Consider the following 19,186-nt stretch of genomic DNA (forward strand, 5'->3'; position numbering starts at 1 on the left):
TTAGTTTTTTTAGCAATTGTTCATGTTAGACAATTACTTATTTATTTTGTGTGTATTGAACAAGTGATTTTTTAAATCGATAGATCCTTCTTGCTATGAGCATGAAGACTCAGTGTTTTACACTCAAGTCCCTCCAGAAGAATATGAAAACTGTATACAGATTATCAATCAAGGTATGTTTTAATTTGTGTGGTTACGCATGTTGTCACAAGAAAATACCAGCTGCTTACAGAAACATTCACAGATGAAATGATTTGATGTGATTTATTATAGAGGTGGGTGGAAGTAGGTAAGGTCCTAGATGAAACAAGATTGGTCATGAGTTAACCAGAGTTGAAGTTAGTTGGTTAGGATTCATTATACCATTCTTTCTACTTTTGGATGTTTGAAATTTTAGGTAATAAAGTGTTAAAGAAAAGCTGGCTGCAAGTAATGGAAACCTAGCTTAAGCAAGAAAGAAAATGTATGAAAAGAATCCTGGTGGTAGACAGCTTTCTTTGATTCCCAAGAGCATATTCTGTGGTTAGTCATTGAGAGGGAGACTCAACTCCGAAATCCTAGAGAAAAGACCAACTGATCCAACTTGGGTTAGATATCTACCCCTGGACCAACCAACTCAACCAAACCAGCAAGGGTTGGGGTCACTATAGAAACATGGCAGCTTCTGCCGTGGGTCACCACCCGGATGGAGAGCAAAAGAGGACATTTCTAGTGAGACAATTCTCTCCAGACAGTCCAATGTTTTTTCCTACAATTTATTAAAGATATATTTTAAAGAAACTCTATTATAAATAGAGACATGGATACATTTAACTTGAGTTATATTAATCTTGTATTATTTAAGAATATATGAAACTTCAATTGAATGAATAAACCTCATATTTCAACTTAAAAGACTATATGCAACTTGGATTATGGGAAAAAGTTACATATTTTATATCTAAGGAGGCCACTCACCAAAAAAGTCACTTATACTTTATAGGTAGTTGATTTAAAACATAATTATGTTATTGATTGAAAAATAAAACCTAATTATAAAGCACAGATTTATTTGCCTAGAAACTTATAACTTAAATTTGAGTAAAACTGTTTTTACTCAAATTTAGTTTTTGTTTGAAAAAAATTTAAATCCAGAGATCTTACCCTTTTCCTGATTCTTTCCAGCTATTGTTATCAAAATTTGTCCTTTGATTTTTAAATTTGCATTCAATCTTTGATAATTAGCTATAAATACACCAGTTGGCTAGCTCCCTTAATACTTTTTATTGAAGTAACCTCTCATAAAACAAAGATAACTTTTAAATAAACCTTGTCTGCGTTGAGCTACTGCCTGGTGTTTTACCCTTTTGGACTTTTTTTTTAAGATTGGCACCTGAGCTAACCTGTGTTGCCAGTCTTCTTTTTTTCCCCTCCTCCTTCTTCTCCCCAAAGGCCTCCCCCCTCGCCCTCCCCCTTCCCCACATAGTTGTATATTGTAGTTGTGAGTGCCTCTGGTTGTGCTGTGTGGGACACCACCTCAGCATGGCCTGATGAGTGGTGCCATGTCTGTGCCCAGGATCCGAACCAGCGAAACCCTGGGTCGCTGAAGCGGAGCCCACGAACTTAACTGTTCTGCCATGGGGCTGGCTCCCTTTTGGACTTCAATGTGGCAGTTATCCTATTTTGTAGGATGGACTCCTTTTGTTAGTTAAGAAGACTCTTCTTTGTGCATATTTTTAGAGCTTTAATGGAGAGTTCACATGATCTTGTTTTAAATGCTATAAATGTGACTACAGTAAAAACATGATATTTAACAAAGGGAGTAAGAGTCCACAAGTATTTTTCTTACCCTTGTTTTGAGCACTCGGGGTCTCAACAACTCAGAGGGTGACTTAAGCCTTTTGTCAAAGGTTGAGAAAAACCGACAAACTGAAACGGGCTCCAGTGGTTTGTGCAGATGGGATGGAGAGCATCTAGGATGTTCATGCCCAGCCCTTGCTTAAAGACGGCTTTGGACAAAATGCTGGTGGTTCCGAAAGGGTGACGGCAAATTAACAGAATAGTAGGAAATGGCTTAGTCTTTAGGGAAAGTTTTGTTTTATAAAGCCTAAAATAAAATATATTTTAAAAATCCCCATAACATCAGAGACTTCTCTGTCACATATATCACTTGAAGTTTTTTCATATTTCCCATGATTTCAAATGAATCAACAGCAAGAAGTTTGATACATAATAATGAATAACAAAAGAAGTTTTATGAGAATTTCATTGCAAATTGTGGTGGCACATTTATCTTTTAAAGAATAAATCTCCATATATATTACGTTTCTGGATCTGGAATTTAGAAGTTCTTCTGTGTGTGTTTTATTTCTTATGTATTTTAATATATGCTTAAGGTAAAATTTTAGCATAATGGACAATTATAGTTATGAAAAAATTTCAAACTTTTTTAATATTAGATTTTACCTATGATCTGGAAAGAAATGAGTCCTTGATCAAGGCAGAAAAGAAACCTTTCTCAAAAACAGAAAAGATTGAGCTCAGGGGTAAACACAGCCAGGATTTTATTAAGCGAAACATTGAGGTATGTACTTAGAAATTTAGAAGCCAGAATGTGGGACTAAATGAGTGGCGAAAATGGAAATAGTTGTGTTCAGTGTCTTTATATATTTTTTTGACTATGATACATGCATATGTAATTGAAACAGTATATATAACTGAAAGAAAAGTTTTATCAGCCAGTACTTAACTTCACTATTTTCTGTTCCATCCTATCCTCTCCTGTCCTATCCTATTCGATCCCTTTTAAAAAATATGGCTGCAACTCAATACGTTTATTTCACTATCCAGAAATGAACCTGGTTCCTGTAATTTAAAAAACATTTATTTAGATAGTAGCTTTGGACAATGTTTCCCAGATTTTAAATTGCCTATTGGTAAAATTGTTTTTTTAGATTAATGAGACTGATTTTTATAGCTGGTGCATTTAGAAATTTGAATGGAAAATGCTCCTGGGAGAGGCGGAGAGGCCAGTTGGTTGTCTGCCCCCTGGCTCTCCTTCCTCCCCAGCTGAGCCTCCTGGCAGCCCATCACTTGCCTTGAGTAGCTCTCTGCTTCGGGGGCTTGTCCTTGATCTTACAGGCTCTACAGACTCACTTGCTTTGTCCTCAAGGCAGACTCAGACTAACCAAGGGCACAGGGGCTCCTGTATTAGACCAGAATGCTAATTAATAATTTACAGCAAGAAATGTAAGTGCAGTGGACAGAAAGTTCATTGCAAACCATTCAAGCAGCTAAGTCATTAGAGAACTGCATTGGTGAGTGTGAAGTATTACAAGAGGAAAGAGTGAAATAATTCCTCACACTTCAAGCCTGATGCTTTCCACAATTGGCACGTCATTTCCAAGCCAAGTGGATTCATGGGTCAGGCTGCCTCTGCCAAGACTGGCCTCTGGAGCTCTCAATTTTTCTGTGCTCCATGTTCGTATGATCTGAAGGAAACCTTTTCCAACTTTATCCGTTTCTTTGCACTGGCCCATTGTATGTTGATATATTGTTTGATTTTCCAAGAGTGGTAGCATTTCTTCTCATAGCCAAGTTCTTGCTGACACAGACAGCAGCTCCACCATAGATTTCATTTTTCCCTTTTAACAATAGTAACTGAATCTTTGTTTAAACTCCTGGTGTGATATTCTTGAAATATAAAAGCAGTTTCCTTTACTGGATATACGCCACATAGCAAGTGGCAAGAAGATTCTTTCCCAATGTCTCAGCAAATATGTTTTTGCGTTGGTGTATATTATATAAAGAGAGGTTTGCAAACTGCCTGTGTTCTGTTGTTTTATTTTATTTTTTTTAAATAAAATATTTCTTGAGATGGTTAATGTGAGGGCCTTCTTATAGTGGGAATATCTTCACTTGGAGAATGGACCTATACCAAAAATTTGACATAAAATTATGAAAATGAAAATTGCCTAATCTCACAAATTTTACCTTAGTTTATCTATACTATGAAGCCTCAGATCCCATTTTTATTTTCTTGAACTACTAATTGCTTGAGTATTAATATTTTCCATGAATGCATTCTGTAGTTGGCCAAGAATCCAGGAAAACCAGGGGTTATGATTGACAGAGAGAAGAAAAGGCTGATGGAACTTCTGAAGGACTTGGATGATAGAGATTCGGGGCTGTCCAGTTCTGAGGTATGTAAACTGGTGTTAAATGACCTCGACACTTCTTAATTTTTGTTTTTTTATCATGTAATTGACCCATTAGCACAAATTTGCAATAGTTTTTCAAATTATAAGACAATATTCTTTGACTTTAAAAAATCCTCTTTTATGAATTGGTTTTTATTGAAATTTTAAAATTTATTCTCAGTCAATTCATTATTGACTGTCAAAGGATTACCTTATGTTATTGTAAGAGGGACTACACATTGGCTATCACAGTAATAACGTCTGCTTGTGATGCAGTGGGCTTAGTCACTGATGAATAGGAATGTATTTCTCTGTCTGCTGTTATTTTGGACATTTCTTGTTATCCCTAAACTGGCTGCCTGATATTTCAGAGTAATCTTCAGTGATCATCCTAAAGAACAGTGAACTTTGAGCATCCAGTTCCCTGAAGGGGCTGGGGGAGTGCAGACTGAGCCTAAAGAGGGGAGCAACTTGCAATCCAGGGTGCCAGTGTGGGTGTTTACAGGGCCTGGCAGGTCACACAACGAATGCGGTGGCCCAGCATTTGCACATGTTTGCATACTAAACTTATAGCAGTATTCATTGCTTCCACAAAAGAAGTACACGTTCCTGTGTTCCTGGAAGCCCTTATCCTTGTCATATAGCTTTTATTTCCCTATATTTAATAGAGATGTGATGTAGTGAATGCTGCTGGCACCCTGCCCAGATCCCCTTTACCTGGCATCTCTCTGTGCATCCATCCCCTTGCCCGGTGCCAAGGGTGCACAGCTCCCCCCTCCCCTGGAGAATCGCCCTGGGCTAACTGGGAGCTGCACAGGCCAGGAAAGCACCCCCTCCCGACCCCACCCCTCACCTCGAGATGGGATTAGCTCTGTGGTGCAGTTAGTCCTCCAGAGCTTCCCCAGCTGAGACCACATCCTTGCCTGGCTTTCTTCCCTTGTCCTAGCCTCCTTCCCTCATGCTCCTTCTCCTGAAAACGCTCCCCCAATAAGTCATTTGAACAAGGATCCCTGTCTTAGGCTCTGTCTGGGGAACCCAGCCTGTCACGTAGGTTCAGAGGGTAATTTTGGCTTCAGGTACAAAAGCAGTGCATGTGCAGCAATGCCTGTGGCCAGTGGGGGAGGACATGGCAGTCTGTGGGAGCCAGTACTCAGCATCAGCTGGCCGCTGCTGCTTGACAATCCCAACCCAGGGCTGTCTGGGTCCTTCAATTTGTCAAGAGAAGCTAGAAATTCAGGTTTTTATGGACAACATTCCTTTTTTTAAATGTTGACAAATTCCATTTAAAAAAGTTCTGTGTGGACAAACAAAATCTCTACCCCTCACATCACCCCAAAAGAAAAGCAAATCTACACAACATCACAGACCAAAACCTCTAAATACTTTTTTCGAAGACGGTGAAGGTCTGGGGCTGGTGAGATTGCCCAGGGAGGTCCCTGCCCATCCAGAGGTCCCTGGGCCTCTTCACATCCAGTGTGTTATGCGAAGCAGGGGCAAGGGGTGGGGAAGGCAGGCTGCTAAACACCCACATAGTCCTGAGATATTTTAGCTTTGGGATTCATGGTAATTTGTTTATTTTATTATCAAATCTAAGATAACAGTAAGAATTAAGGGATCTGGGTCTCATTCCTGGTTTTGTGTTAATTAAGAAGTTGGGCAAGCTGCTGCCTGCTGATTCTCTGCGGACCAAACTAGGGCAGGATAGCGCTTCCTTATGTATTCTAGGAATGCTTTAGCAATGAATTTTTAAAATTAATATTGCCTTTTACATATTGTTTTTGTTAGTATTTGTGTCTTGTTCCTCTCTTCATTTTAAACTCTTCTCTATCATTTAGTTTTAGGTAGATGTTTTACAAGTACCGTATAGCTGGATTTTTATTGTTGCTGTTGTGTCTTTATCTTTAGGTGTTTATCTTTTATTGTTTCTTTATCTTTTGTTATTATTTTCTATTCCTTATCTTTTAGTGGGAATATTTAATTTATTCATATTTATTATGACCACTGATATTTTGTTTTTTCTAGATTGGCACCTGAGCCAACAACTGTTGCCAATCTTTTTTTTTTTTTTCTGCTTTATCTTCCCCAAATCCCCCCTGGTACATAGTTGTATATCTTAGTTGCAGATCCTTCTAGTTGTGGCATGTGGGACGCTGCCTCAGTGCCCGATGAGCAGTGCCATGTCTGCGCCCAGGATCTCAATGGGCGAAACCCTGGGCCACTGCAGTGGAGCGCGTGAACTTAAGCTCGGCCATGGGGCTGGCCCCTACTGATCTCTTTTTTTATATTTCATTTATTATATTTATTTTGCTTTCTTTACCCCATTTTCCTCTCCTTGCTTGAAAATTCAGAATCCTATTTCTGATCTGGTAGTGTTAACCTTCAAGTTCTTAAAACACGAATTTTCTTTTCAACTTCAGTAATTAATCTCTAAAATCTTATATCTAAAAAGATAAAATCTTTGTTACACTTGTATTTCCCTTTTCTCCCATTTCCTCTCCTCCAGAATGCATTGAAATCACCTGGAATTTCAGTTCCAGAATATTATAAGTTTTTACCGTTAAAAATCCTTCTTTTATTTTAGGAATCTTTCTCAACAATACCCAAATTTTTAACCATGTCATTAATTGTATATTTAGGCTCATCTAATTGTTTATTTGTACAAATCACTTCTCTTGAATTATTCCTCTGGAATTTTTTTTGAATTTTTCCCCAAGAAATGATGGTATGTAGATGATTTTTGAGTGTTTACATATTCAAAAACTTATTTTTCCCTGATTTGAATGATGACTGGGTGGTAACTAAATTCTACATGCAAAATCCTTTCTTTCTGAAAGCATGTAGCATTTTCTCTTTATTTTTGAGTTCAAAAATTTTATCAGAACATACTTGTGTGTCTTTAAAAACATTTTTGTTCCTGCATGGTGCCTTGTAGCTCTTTTAATCTAAAGGATCAAGTCTTTCTTCGGTTCAGAAAATTATCTCCTATTATTTCTTCCCTTCCATCATCTCTTTTCTCTCCTTTTGGCCTACCTAAAATGGGATATCAGTGGGGAACATGATTGGCTGCAAGTAGCAGAAAACTTTATAAACAGTGCCTTAAACAAGTAAAGAGTTTATTTTTTTTAAGTAATAAGAAGTGCAGTTGTAAGCAGCTAGTGTCTTCCTATCTTCCTGCTCCACGATCTTCGTGTGGTTTTGTTTTTAGGTTTGCAAGCTTGCTGCTACATCTTTAGGTAATGTGTCCATTTTCCAGGCAGAAAGAAAGGGGTGAGGGTAAAGGGCAAAGAGACATTCCTCCGAGGCTTTGCCTTGTCATTTGGGAAGGCATGGTATCCCCAGGACTTCCTCCTGCATCTCATTGGCCAAGCTGTGTCCCATAGCCATCTGTTTCATACATTGCTGCAAGGGAGACCAGGGATTCAGATATTTCCCTTTCTAGTTTCTGTAGCAGAGGAAGGCAAGGAAGAAAGAATTTGCAAAAGGAGATAAGGTTACTCAGCGTACAAGTGTCTGCCACAGATGGCTATAGAACCTCCTGGATCCCTCCTCTAGATATTATAACATTTTTCTCATAATTTGTCTTTTTTCCATTTTGCTCATATGAACTCACTTTACAGTTTTCCAAGTTGGTTTCAAGCATATCTATTCTGCTGTTTAGCTATGCAGCCCTCTTTTGAGATTGTTGTTATTGTTTTTACAATTATTATTGTTTTCTAAGCTCATATTTGCTGAGAGTTCTTTCTGCAAGTCCTCTGAGAATAAAGAGGGTCCTTTCTTATTCTCTGGTGTGCGAGATGGACATTTTATACAGAAATTCTGTAAGCCAGATAGATGGTGGCACTCCTTAGAATAGAGATTCGGAGGAGGACGATGTGTAGTGTGATAGGAAGAATTTAGGAACACTTTGAGGAAAGGACCTATCTACTGTATTCTCAAACATACCAAGCTTCTTGCCATTCCTCAAATTTGCTGTATTCTTTCAAACTTCTGTGTGTCCTTTTCTTTATGGAGTGCGCCACCACTTCATCTCTGACAAATGCCCATGCCACTTTAAAAAGATGACTAAAATGATAATTATGTTTTAATTAACCAGAACTCTTGCCCTCTGGTTGATCTTTATAGTGGTGTGTTTAATTGTATGGATGTAAGATTCTCTTGAATCTCTCTAGGATACTTACTTTGAATTTTTTTGAGGATTTCCTCCTGTGTTTGGAACTCACACATTAATGGCTCCCCAAAGATAGATGCCTCTGCTGCTGCCCGCCCCCCCCCCCCCCCCCAGCAAAATGGGTTTTGCGTCAGATCTCAAATTATTTACATCTAAGTCAGTATCGAATGAGTGAGTCCACTTGTGGACCCTCGGTTACTGGTCCGAGCCCTAGCTGTAAAGGAGGGTGGTGAAGAGCATTTTCTGGGTTCTGTCTTAGGGAGACAAGACTCCTAAAAGCTCGCAATTTCCCGCACATAGCAAGGGTGTCTAGAAGGTGTTAGAAAGACAGAAAAACGTGATACCATCTACTGTGTATTAGCATATAATTTCCTTCTATAGCTGCATAGTGCATGAGACATTTAAATTTCTGCTGAATTAACCTGACATGCTCTTTTACCTCCAGTGTCTTTAAAAAGTAATTCTATTCAGACAAGAATTTAAAATTTATTAACCAGTATTTGGTCGTTCATTCCATAGTTTTACTTTTTGTGATTCTTGTATTATTTCTCATTTATGTCATACAGTTTTGACATCACTTTTATTTAGGAAAAATTAACTACACTTTCTTATTTGTGAGTAATATTATTTTTTATAATCATGTATAACTTTCATATACCAACTAATAAGTGTAATTAAAAATGTTTACTACTATATCTTGTCTTTGTATGGATATACTGTAGTCTCCTCACTTTATCCCTGTTTTCAGACATCTGGGCTTTTTGCAATTATCCTTTATTATAAGTAACGTGGCAAAAAACATATCAGTCAGTGTTCCGGGTTTCAAAAAACAGAGATGGACTTTGACTAAAAAACAAACAATGAAACAAAAATCCACTGGGGACTTGAGTAGCAGGCAGACTCATTGGGAAGTTTGGAGAACCAAGTTTGTAAACCAGGCAGAAGTTGAGGTAGCCAGAAACATGGCCATAGAAACTCCTCAGAAACAGGCTGGTTAGGGGCTGCACCACGGCCACCAGACACCCCCCATAGATGCTTGCTGCTGCCACCTTCATTGCGGCTGACACTGGATTTTCACTGCTACTGCTGTCACTATTAATCATTTTTCTGCTTTTCCTCCATCTTTCCATCTCTCTCTTTCTCCCTCAAGAGTCAAAGTCCAGGGTGTTCACTTCTGATTGGCTGAATCTAGGTCATTTGCTTGTCTTCTTGATGCCAGTGGGAAGAGGGAAGGAGTGTCTGGTGGTGACCTATCCCCTACCGAGACTCATGCACTGTTTGGTTTCCCTGAAGCAGGAAGGGAGGTTGGGTGCTGGGGTTGTGGGAGACAAATAGAAGTCTTTTTGCATAAGTTTTTCATAGATTTCTTCCTGTTACCGTCTAGGGATTGAGTCCTTGTATTAGAGTTATGAAAACAAAGTGTATGAAATTCTTAAGCTTCCTTGCCCTCCACCTGCTCCTTTGTTCTTAGTGTTCTTCATGATTCTTCTGTCCTTGTACTACACACTTCCCTGTGTGACCTCACCCGTTCCCATGGTCCAAGGGTGTGAACCACTATTGATATATGGGTGAGTCCAAAATACTTATTTCCAGCCCAGATCTCTACCTTGAACTTCAGACAAATATATTTAACTACCTAACATAATCTGTGTGTATCCTAGGGACATCTGTAAATATCGAAAGGTCCCAAACAGAATTCATCATTATTTTCCTCCTCAAGCCTGTATTCTCCTATATTTCCTAGTTTGGTCAATATGACCATCATCCACCCTAGTTGACAAAATCAGGAATTTGGTTTTTATCTTTGATCCTTATTCATCCCTTCAGTCTTCCATCAAATTACCTCCCGATTCTGTAAATTCTACCTCGCAAGTATCTTTGGAATCTGTCCTATGTTCTGCATTCCCAGGGAACATTCTTTAGTTCAAGCACTTATCACTTTTGTTCTAGATTATGGCTTTTGCTTCTTAACTGGGTTTTCTACCTCTACTCTTGCCCTCACCAGCTCCAGTTTTAAAGTACATAGCTGATCATGTCATTTCTTTGAGATGTGATTAAGATTGATTATTTCCTCCAGGAAGCCTCCTCCAACCACTTTGTCTCCCTGTCTCCCTTCCCATCCGCAGAGGTTGGTTGATCCTCCTTGGTTCCCATGGCGCCCTGGGCTGACTGGTACTCTTCACACCGTGTTAAACTCTTTGCTGCCAAGAGACTGAGAACTCCTTGAGGGCAGAAGCTTGTGAATTAGTATTGAATCACCAGTGCCCAGTATAGTGCCTGTACACAGTAGGCACTCAGAATGAGATTTCTGAAAGAGTGTTATGAGTGGGTTTTAACCCATTATGAGACTAATGTTAGGTGATAAGGAGTTAGATGACCAATTAAACTCATGAAATCCAAACAACTGAGTTTAAAGACCCTATATTACTTTTCAGGGACAAATTTTGAAAATACCTAGGTCCTTTATAGGTATTTTATAGGATATATATGATTCTTCCTGTTCAACATATCACAAACCACTTTTTCAAAGTGGAGAAATGAGAATTTTATGAGACCCAGACTGTGAGGCTAAGAGATATTTTCCACAGGAAACCTCCCACCAAATGTAAGAAGATACTTTGCCCAGGGTTGGCAGATAATGAAACCATAAACTATTTAATTTTTTTCTTTCACTATCCCAATGTTAATGCTGTGGTTTTGTTTTGTTTTTGTTTATTTGTTTTTGTGAAGTCCTGAGTTTTGATGTAGCAGTCTGAAAGGTATGTTTTTGATAAAATGCAGCATAGGGATGATCTGGTGACTGACCCTTATTTCCTCTTAGGGCGATCAGTCTGGCTGGCTGGTCCCAGGAGAAGGATACACACTTGCGGTCACCCAGCATCAGCAGCTTGCTGAAATCGATACAAAACTCCAAGAACTCTCTGCAGGCTCCCCAACAATTTTCAGCTTTTCTCCAAGAATTGGAAATCAGAGTGATCAGGTATGTTTACTTCAAGAGCATGTAGACAGTTCAGGTTTATGAGTGCTAAAGCTAGTTCACATAATTTGACAATCTGCTTGTTAACCAAAGAAAATTCTCCCCATTTTCATTTTCCATGACTCCAGCTGCAGTGGTAGTCATTTCCATAACAGTGTGGATTTTCCTTTAGCGACTTCCACTTCCTATTCATTTTTCTTTCAGTTGGTAATTTGCTGGGATGGGGGTTGCTGAGGAAATATTTATTTTAATATTGTTATATCTTTATGATTTAAGCTAATTCTTGATCATGATCAAGAGAGAGGAGAGGGAAGAAAATTGATATAGCCCTCATTAGTACTTTGAGAACCTTATTTCCTTCTGTTCCTCTGGTTCTAGGTATTAGGAATGGCAGCTACTTGTCCCTTACTCTGCCACATTCTTCTCCCTCTTTTAATTTAACATCAAGCAGTGAAGCCTTATGTTGATGGCTTCTCTCCTGTGAGGGTTTTGAAATAAATGTGTTTCCTCTCTCGATAGTTCCCTCAAATATTCCTTTACAAAGCTAGTAGAAGGTGTAGAAAAACAGAAGAGTAACAGCAGCTTTGGAAAAGTAAAGTTCTTTTTTCCCCTCTATATTTCAGTACTAAATGGGATCTAGTTTGGGGTTGGGTGTTAGTTTTCAGCTGAAGAGAAAATGGCTGGTCTTTTCTTGTTCTACTAACCCTCTACCAGTTTCTTAAACATTTCACCAAATCATTTTCTGTACAGTCTTAGATGCATATGATTTCTTGGTCCTTAAAAAGATTTAAATAGCTATAGTCTATAGGTAATAATTCTGCTTTATAGTGAGTCTTTCCTCCAAGCTATCAATTGAGGTTTAGAGATTTGGCTTTGGGACAGTTGAAACTACCTCAGGGGAAGGGAGCAGCGTTAAGATGTTCCAAAGAAAGTTTGGTCACTGGCAAAACCTTTCTGGAGCCATCTGGAGCCTTTAACCCTGGTTACACTACAGTTTATTGATGTTTGGGGGTGCCATTTCCCAAAAGGAGGAAGCCAAGATGGGGGAACGAAATTGTTCAGGGATATTCTTTGTGCTTTTCATGTTACAGCTGTTTTTTTTGTTGTTGTTAATGTTGTTAAAGTTCAAAGGTAGCTGAGATCTCAAAGCTGAATAATGGTCCTAAAGATAGAAAATGTCTTTTTCATGGCTGTCAAATGTTATTCTTGAGAGAGAGGCTGAGAATTTAGAGATTTGTTTAGTTATTAGGACTTCAAATAAAGCACGACTATGGTCGGATTCTGTCATTGTCATCTAAATCACATTTTCAGAGTTCATATTTATAGTTCAGATAAAATATTTAAAAAATTATAAAAAAGGAAACTAGTACATTACTTAGCTGTTACATATTGTGTTTATATATTTTCATGTAAAGCAATATATATTTTAGAGAGAAAAGAGACAACTCCATTTTGGGACTCCTGTTAGGGGCAGAAGGAGAAACGTAACATCATAGTTATTGAAAAGAAATAATTAATCCTTCTTGCATGCAAAAAAGAATATTCTTTTAGCTTTTGTTCAATTTCCTCTTGGCTTTCCTCATTTCTAACTAAAACCAGCATTGCATATTGAATTTTCAAGCCAGAAATGCTAACGTGGCAAATTATTTTATAGATATTATTTTTGGATTGGAATTTTTTTGAATAAATACACTGAGAAGTATCTCAGATAAACTCTGCATATCTATTCAGTTGATGAATTGGCTCCAATCTATTGCCAAACCACAAATATTCATAGGGCATAGTCACATTACTTTTATTTTTAACTCTCTGCAAACCATTAACTATCAGTAAGTTTTCTCCATGCTCCCTAAGAAAGAATGTCTTTTAAATGAAATATAAATTTCTATTTTTCAACAGGAGATTCAACAAACATTAATCAAGTGCTCACTGCGTGCAAATTATAGGGCATCTAGGGATGAGTCAGGCAAATATAGAACTGTGGGGTCAAAAAACTTCGCTTCAAGTTCTGGCTCTTCCACTTACTTATTCTGAGGACTTGGGCATTAATTAGAAGCTCTCTAAACTCTAGTTTCCTCATCTATAAAGTAGTAATATTATTCTTTAGAATTCTTTTAAAGGGTAGATGAGTTAATATATGTAAGGTGCTTAGCGTAGTGTCTGACACAGAACTCAACCAATGATGTTACTATTATAATGATAAATGACTTAAGGATCTTATTTCCTTGTGGGAGGCGCAGAATATACATAGATAACTGTGGTATAAGACAACATAGGTAGCACCATAGAAGACTATAAGCAAGGGGCTGTGGTGGTTCAGAGAAGAGAGAGAAAGGACATTCAGAAGGAATAATATCAAGAAAGTACATTTCCACAAGTGGGGGACAGGAGGAGGAAGAAGAACTAGTGAATGAGGCAGAAAGGGTCAGAGGCCCAGGAGAAGACTGCCATTATACAGCATGAGGTTGAAAACTGGTGGGCTGCAGGGCAAATTTGGCTCACAGATGGGTTTCCTTTGGCCCACATAGGGTTTATACTTTTTTTGAGCCAACACTTAAAAATTGGGTAAACTCATATAAAAATTCAAATTTCTAGTTTCTCTTGAAAAATTAGAAAATCTGGCAACATTAGGCCAGAATCCTTGCTTGGCAAACTACAGGATTGAACTGAGTAGCAACTACTGCTTTATATGGAGCACAAATTCTCCAGTTTACTATAGTATCCACCATTACATATTGTAGTATAGGCCCTGAGGACTACTTCATGCATTTATGTTACTTGCTCAGCCACTGCATAGGCTATCAAACCATCTTTGAATGACTGCTTATTTCGTAGGAGATGCTGCGGCGGTTGGTGAGTAACCAGATTAGTATGTGGCTTCATCTCTGACCTTAAAGCAGCCCATAGGATACTGGAGGGTAGGATGTAAATGTAGAGCAAGTTGTGGAGTGACCACACAATTAAACAAAAAGTGCCATAATATGGGAACTGATCTTACGAAAAATACAGAAAGTGTATGCTGAAAGAGCACAGAGAAAGGAAAGGTTATTCGACGAAGGCATGATATTGAACAAATTCCTTTGGAGATTTCTTTATTTTGTTCAAAAGGAAAAACCAAACCAGTTCCCCAAACAAGTTGAAATACACAGACTTTCTGACTTATCTGACAATGGCAACTCTAAGGTGCAAAGTTGCTAGGCACATAAGTCTAGGATATGGTAAACGTACCTGAGTCAGAATAATTTCAGGGACTCCAGAAATGTGACTCAGAGGTTAAGGACATATTGGTTGTTGTGAAAGTGGCAGATAAGAAATCTTCTTTTCCTTATGAGGTTGCTGATTATGATGTTCTCATATAGATGGCCTGGCCTGGCTCTTCACTTTATGGCAATGTTTTAAAAGCAGCATTTGGCTTTTACATATCTGATTTCCTTAGTTTAAAACAAAACATGTGGTCACATTCAGAAGAAAGAATGGCATATTACTGCTATTGCTGTAATGTGAATAATATAATGTGGTTGCAGTTTTTACATCTGCTTTTTATTTTTATTTCATCTTAGCAAAAGAGACCTAATTGAAGCAATTTTTTTCTTAAGATCTGTGGTCTAACTGTGCATACCTTTCTGTATCCATCCCCTAACCCTCCAACAAATCAGTTAGTTCTTTCCATATATTGTAAATCCCACCGTAAAATTGAGTGATGTTCTATAATTTAGTTACCGTATTTCTTATATGTAACCGTATCAGATTCCAGCTTTCTCCAGAAATATCTAAGATATAAGAGTTATGTCAGCATTCAGTTTCTTAAGTCCTTTAGCAACTGGATTCAATAATAAATTCTATTCAGTTTGGCTCTTGTAAAGAAGTGTAATTTATTCATCTCTCATGTAATCAGTCTTACTAACTCTAGAATTCCAGTTTATGGTTAGATTTTTTTTTTCTAGTTGGGAGAAGTTCTTCAGAAATGTCTTTCATCGACAACAGGCATTTCTTTGTTTTAAAACCAACTAGTTAAATTGAATATAAAGGTCCTCCTTTACTTGATTTATTTTCATGTTCTTAATATATTTGTTTAGTGGTACACAATCTGGTAAGACAACAAAAAATTAACAAACACTTGATTTAGGAAAATTGTAGTTGTATTCATCTCTTTTCTTGCCAAGAGAAAACTATTGCTGACAGCAATAATTAACCGTTTTTCTTTTTGTCTCTTCTTGTTTCAACAGTAGCTAAAATTGAGGAACTATAAAGTGCTGTTTGATATGTACTCCTGAAAGATATTTTATTGCTGAGTCCAGGGATTTGCAGAGTTCCAATAATGGCCATGCTGGTAACATCAGATTACTCAATATGCTGGTTGAGGGCAGGAATCTAGGAATTTTTTATGTATGCTAGTCACAAGCACAGAAATCTTATTGACCGTCTGCTCATTTCCAAAAACCATAGAAGTATGCCACAAGAGCCTGGTTTTCTGGGTTGAGGAATAAATAAGAAGTTACTTCAGAGTCCTTGCCTCTAATGCTAACCTGTCAAATGTTCCCAATTAAATCTGGGGAATTTTTCTTGCCACCTATGTTTTACGGATTACTTTGAAGTTTATATTTGTATCTCTTTGTTTTTCTATGTTAAACCTCCTGTGTAGTCAAGGTTTCTTTCATTGCATGGCAGTATTCCAAGATGATAAAAACAGTCTGGCTGAAAGATTTTTTCCCCTACTGCCAGGCAAATGATCCATCTGATGACAGGAAATAGCAGAAGCCTGTGGAAAAGTATAGCATTGGCTTGAAAACACAAAGCAAGCTGGCTTTATTTAGGCAGGTTTGTATTTTTCTGGCCCTTGACTTATCCCTTATTTGCATATCAGATAACTCATGACGATGTAATTTCCTCTGTCTTTGGCTTTTGGAAATGAGTTTACTTAGCTTCAAAGACCTCTCTTGGCTCAGTCAACATTGCAGATATTTTTCTAAGGATGAACTTAAAATCCCTTGGCAATCAATTAGTTAAGTCGACAAATATCTATTGACTTCAGGGACGGTTCTCTTCTTGTGACTCCTTAGATATTCTGTCTATGTCATGGAGAGCTTTTACTGAACTGAATTTTACTTGTAATGAATAAAAGCATTCCTGTATGCTTCAGAAACACAGAAATGATATGGATGGTCAGAGAATCTGCTCGAACATTTCTACCATAGGAAATCAAGATATTTCCTGATGATCATGAAAACAGACAGTACCGATTGGCACTTTGATGTGACAATAGAACCTCTCCTGGCACCACAGAGCTTCTTGAATATGCCACTGGGCAATTTTTGCCAGAATCAATGATTACCTTTTCTTGTTGCCTCTTGGCCTCTGCTTTCATCACATGCTATCCTTCAAATATTTAAACTATATGGTTATGCTATCAGAGACCGTGATTGGGGAAAGATGTTATATATCCTTGGGTCTAACTGTAGAGAATTACAGACTCATAAGCTTTTAGAGTTGGACGAAACTTTCTCAGAAGAAATTGAGACCCAGAAAGAGAAAGTGACCTGCTCGAAGGTACTCAGATGATTATACCAGCAGAACTGGGGCTAAAATCTAATCCTCAGGCCTTTTGGGTACAGAGAGTCACAGTGTCAAAGCAGAACAAAAATAGCCTTGGTCGAATAATCTTTTTGTTTTCTTAAAAATAAAAAGTGACTTTTTATGCTTATGAAATTAATATAGGTTTTTGTAGAAAATTCAGGAAATACAAAAACATCAAAGAAAAATAAGATTAAATAATCAAGATTTTTACCATCAAGTAAAATTTCTTTCCAGTTTATTTCTCTACAATACATACATACACACACATACATAGTATACCAGTTAGAATTCTGAGCAAGGAACAGGAAAAACACTCCTTCTGAGTAGACTGGCTCCAAGTGTGGCCTCTGTTTGTCTTTGACTGTGAATATTCACTTGAATCTAAGAAAACCCTCCTGGTGGGCACCTCAGGGATACAGCACTACCAAAAGCATAATGCCAAAGCAGGGAAGGGAAAAGTACCCCAAGCTCTGTCTCCTCCTGCTCTCCAATCTCTTAATACTCCTCCCCCTACATTGACTAAACCTAATCATGAGACAGGGGCAAGGGAGAAAGAGTCGGATTGTCCCAGCTTGCGTCAGACCCTCACCACAGTTTGCCATTCTCATGTTATGTTCTATAGACTGAATGTTTGTGTCCCGCCAAAATTTATATGTTGAAACCTAATCCCCGATATGATGGTATTTGGAGGTGAGGCCTTTGGGTGGTGATTAGGTCATGAGGGTGTAGCCCTCATGAATGGGATTAGTGTCCTTATAAAAGAGACCCAAAGAGCTTCCTTGCTCCTTCTGCCATGTGAGGACACAGCAAGAAGATGACCATCTAGGAACTAGGAATCAGGCCTTTACCAGGCACTAAATCTGCCAGCGCCTTGATCTTGGACTTCTCAGCCTCCAGAACAGTGAGAAATACAGTTGTTTCTGTTGTTTCTAAGCCTCTCAGTCTGTGGTATTCTGTAATAGCAGCTCAAACAGACTAAGACACTGTTTGTCCTACTTCATAGTAGGTGTATCTTCATAAAAGTTCATGAAATGCTCCATGCTTAGAGCTACAAAGAGACCTTGATATCATCTGTTCTAAACTCCTTCCTAACATTAGGTTTCCTTCTTGAAAAATATTGCTGATATAATTTACCCTCTGGATGCTTCTAGAGATTGAGAGCTACCAGAAGTGAGTCCCATTTTGGAGAAAACAAAATGTACAAGAATCACTGCTTGAAACTGATATACTCTTTTAATAGTCTCCTCATTAGAATTTTCTACAATATGAATTTCACTGAAACATGAGTGTGATCAGAGCTCTGAGAACCAAAATTACCATCTATTGGCCAGTGCTTATACTGCTTCAGAATTGTAGTTTATGTTAGGATACAGAGTGGGGACAGTCATGGTCCCTGTCTGGGCAGTGACAGTGTGGTAAGTGCAATGAGGGAACACGTGGAATGACCAACGGAATAATTGCCCTTCCTGAGGATGCCAGGAACATTTTGTAGTGGAAATATGTTTGAGCTGGGCTCTAAAAGAAGAGGAGTCTGCATGAGGAGTTGGAGGGAAGAGGCATGGAGTGGTGGAGAACTAGCAGTAGTGATTATTGCTGAGGCTTTGGGTCTGAGACCCAAGAAATAGGAGATGAGACTGAAGAGAGAGTCAGGGTCCAGGCCGTGACGGGGTGAGGACTCTGCACCTTGTCCTGTGGCTTCTCTGCAAAGGGTGGAATGAGTGGGGAGACTGGTGGTGCTGAGATCAGTTCAGAGGCTCAAGCAGTAGCTCAAGTCGATAGTTCTCAAATTCTCAAGTAGTGCTTCGGTTGTCAGTCCCCAGTCCCTGTCTGTTGAATCAGAATCTCTGGGGTGGAGGCTGGGCCTGTGAATATTTTCACAGGCTCTGGAGGTGAGTCTGAAGCACACTGGGGTTTGAAAACTGCTGTTTCAAGTGAATAATGAGGAGGCAGTGAGAAAGAGAGAAGGGCCTTCATTAACGAGGTATTAGAAAGTAAAATGACTGTTCTTGGTGACCAACTGCATGTAAGGAGTGAGAATGTGGGAGGATTCTGGCTTGAGCAACTTGAAAAATGGCATTTATGCCAGACACCTACATGGCAAAACAGAGTAGGGGATCCGTCAGACAAAAGATAAGGAAGTTTAGTTATAGATATAGGACCCACTTACTGTCAAGAAATACCCATTTATATCACCTAGAAGTAAGATTAACTTTGGGAGAGTATGGGTCTGTCAATTCACGTATTGCTGATAATAATGAAATACTTTCATTATGCAATGCTTATTCTTAT

General features: G+C 38.4%; 1 protein-coding gene across 3 annotated transcripts in view; it reads left to right on the forward strand.

The window, feature by feature from the left end:
- The window catches only part of FSIP1 (fibrous sheath interacting protein 1), a 170,126-nt gene that overhangs the window by 36,689 nt on the left and 114,251 nt on the right, over window positions 1-19,186 (forward strand). For all 3 annotated transcript variants that reach the window (XM_014847335.3, XM_044765178.2, XM_070503614.1), the window contains exons 6-9: window positions 84-173; window positions 2,439-2,563; window positions 4,071-4,181; window positions 11,168-11,326. In XM_014847335.3, the coding sequence (XP_014702821.2) occupies window positions 84-173; window positions 2,439-2,563; window positions 4,071-4,181; window positions 11,168-11,326 (485 nt within the window). The remainder of the gene's footprint in view (window positions 1-83; window positions 174-2,438; window positions 2,564-4,070; window positions 4,182-11,167; window positions 11,327-19,186) is intronic.

This window comes from Equus asinus, chromosome 2, assembly GCF_041296235.1.
Source record: "Equus asinus isolate D_3611 breed Donkey chromosome 2, EquAss-T2T_v2, whole genome shotgun sequence".
Classification (NCBI taxonomy): Eukaryota; Metazoa; Chordata; class Mammalia; order Perissodactyla; family Equidae; genus Equus; species Equus asinus.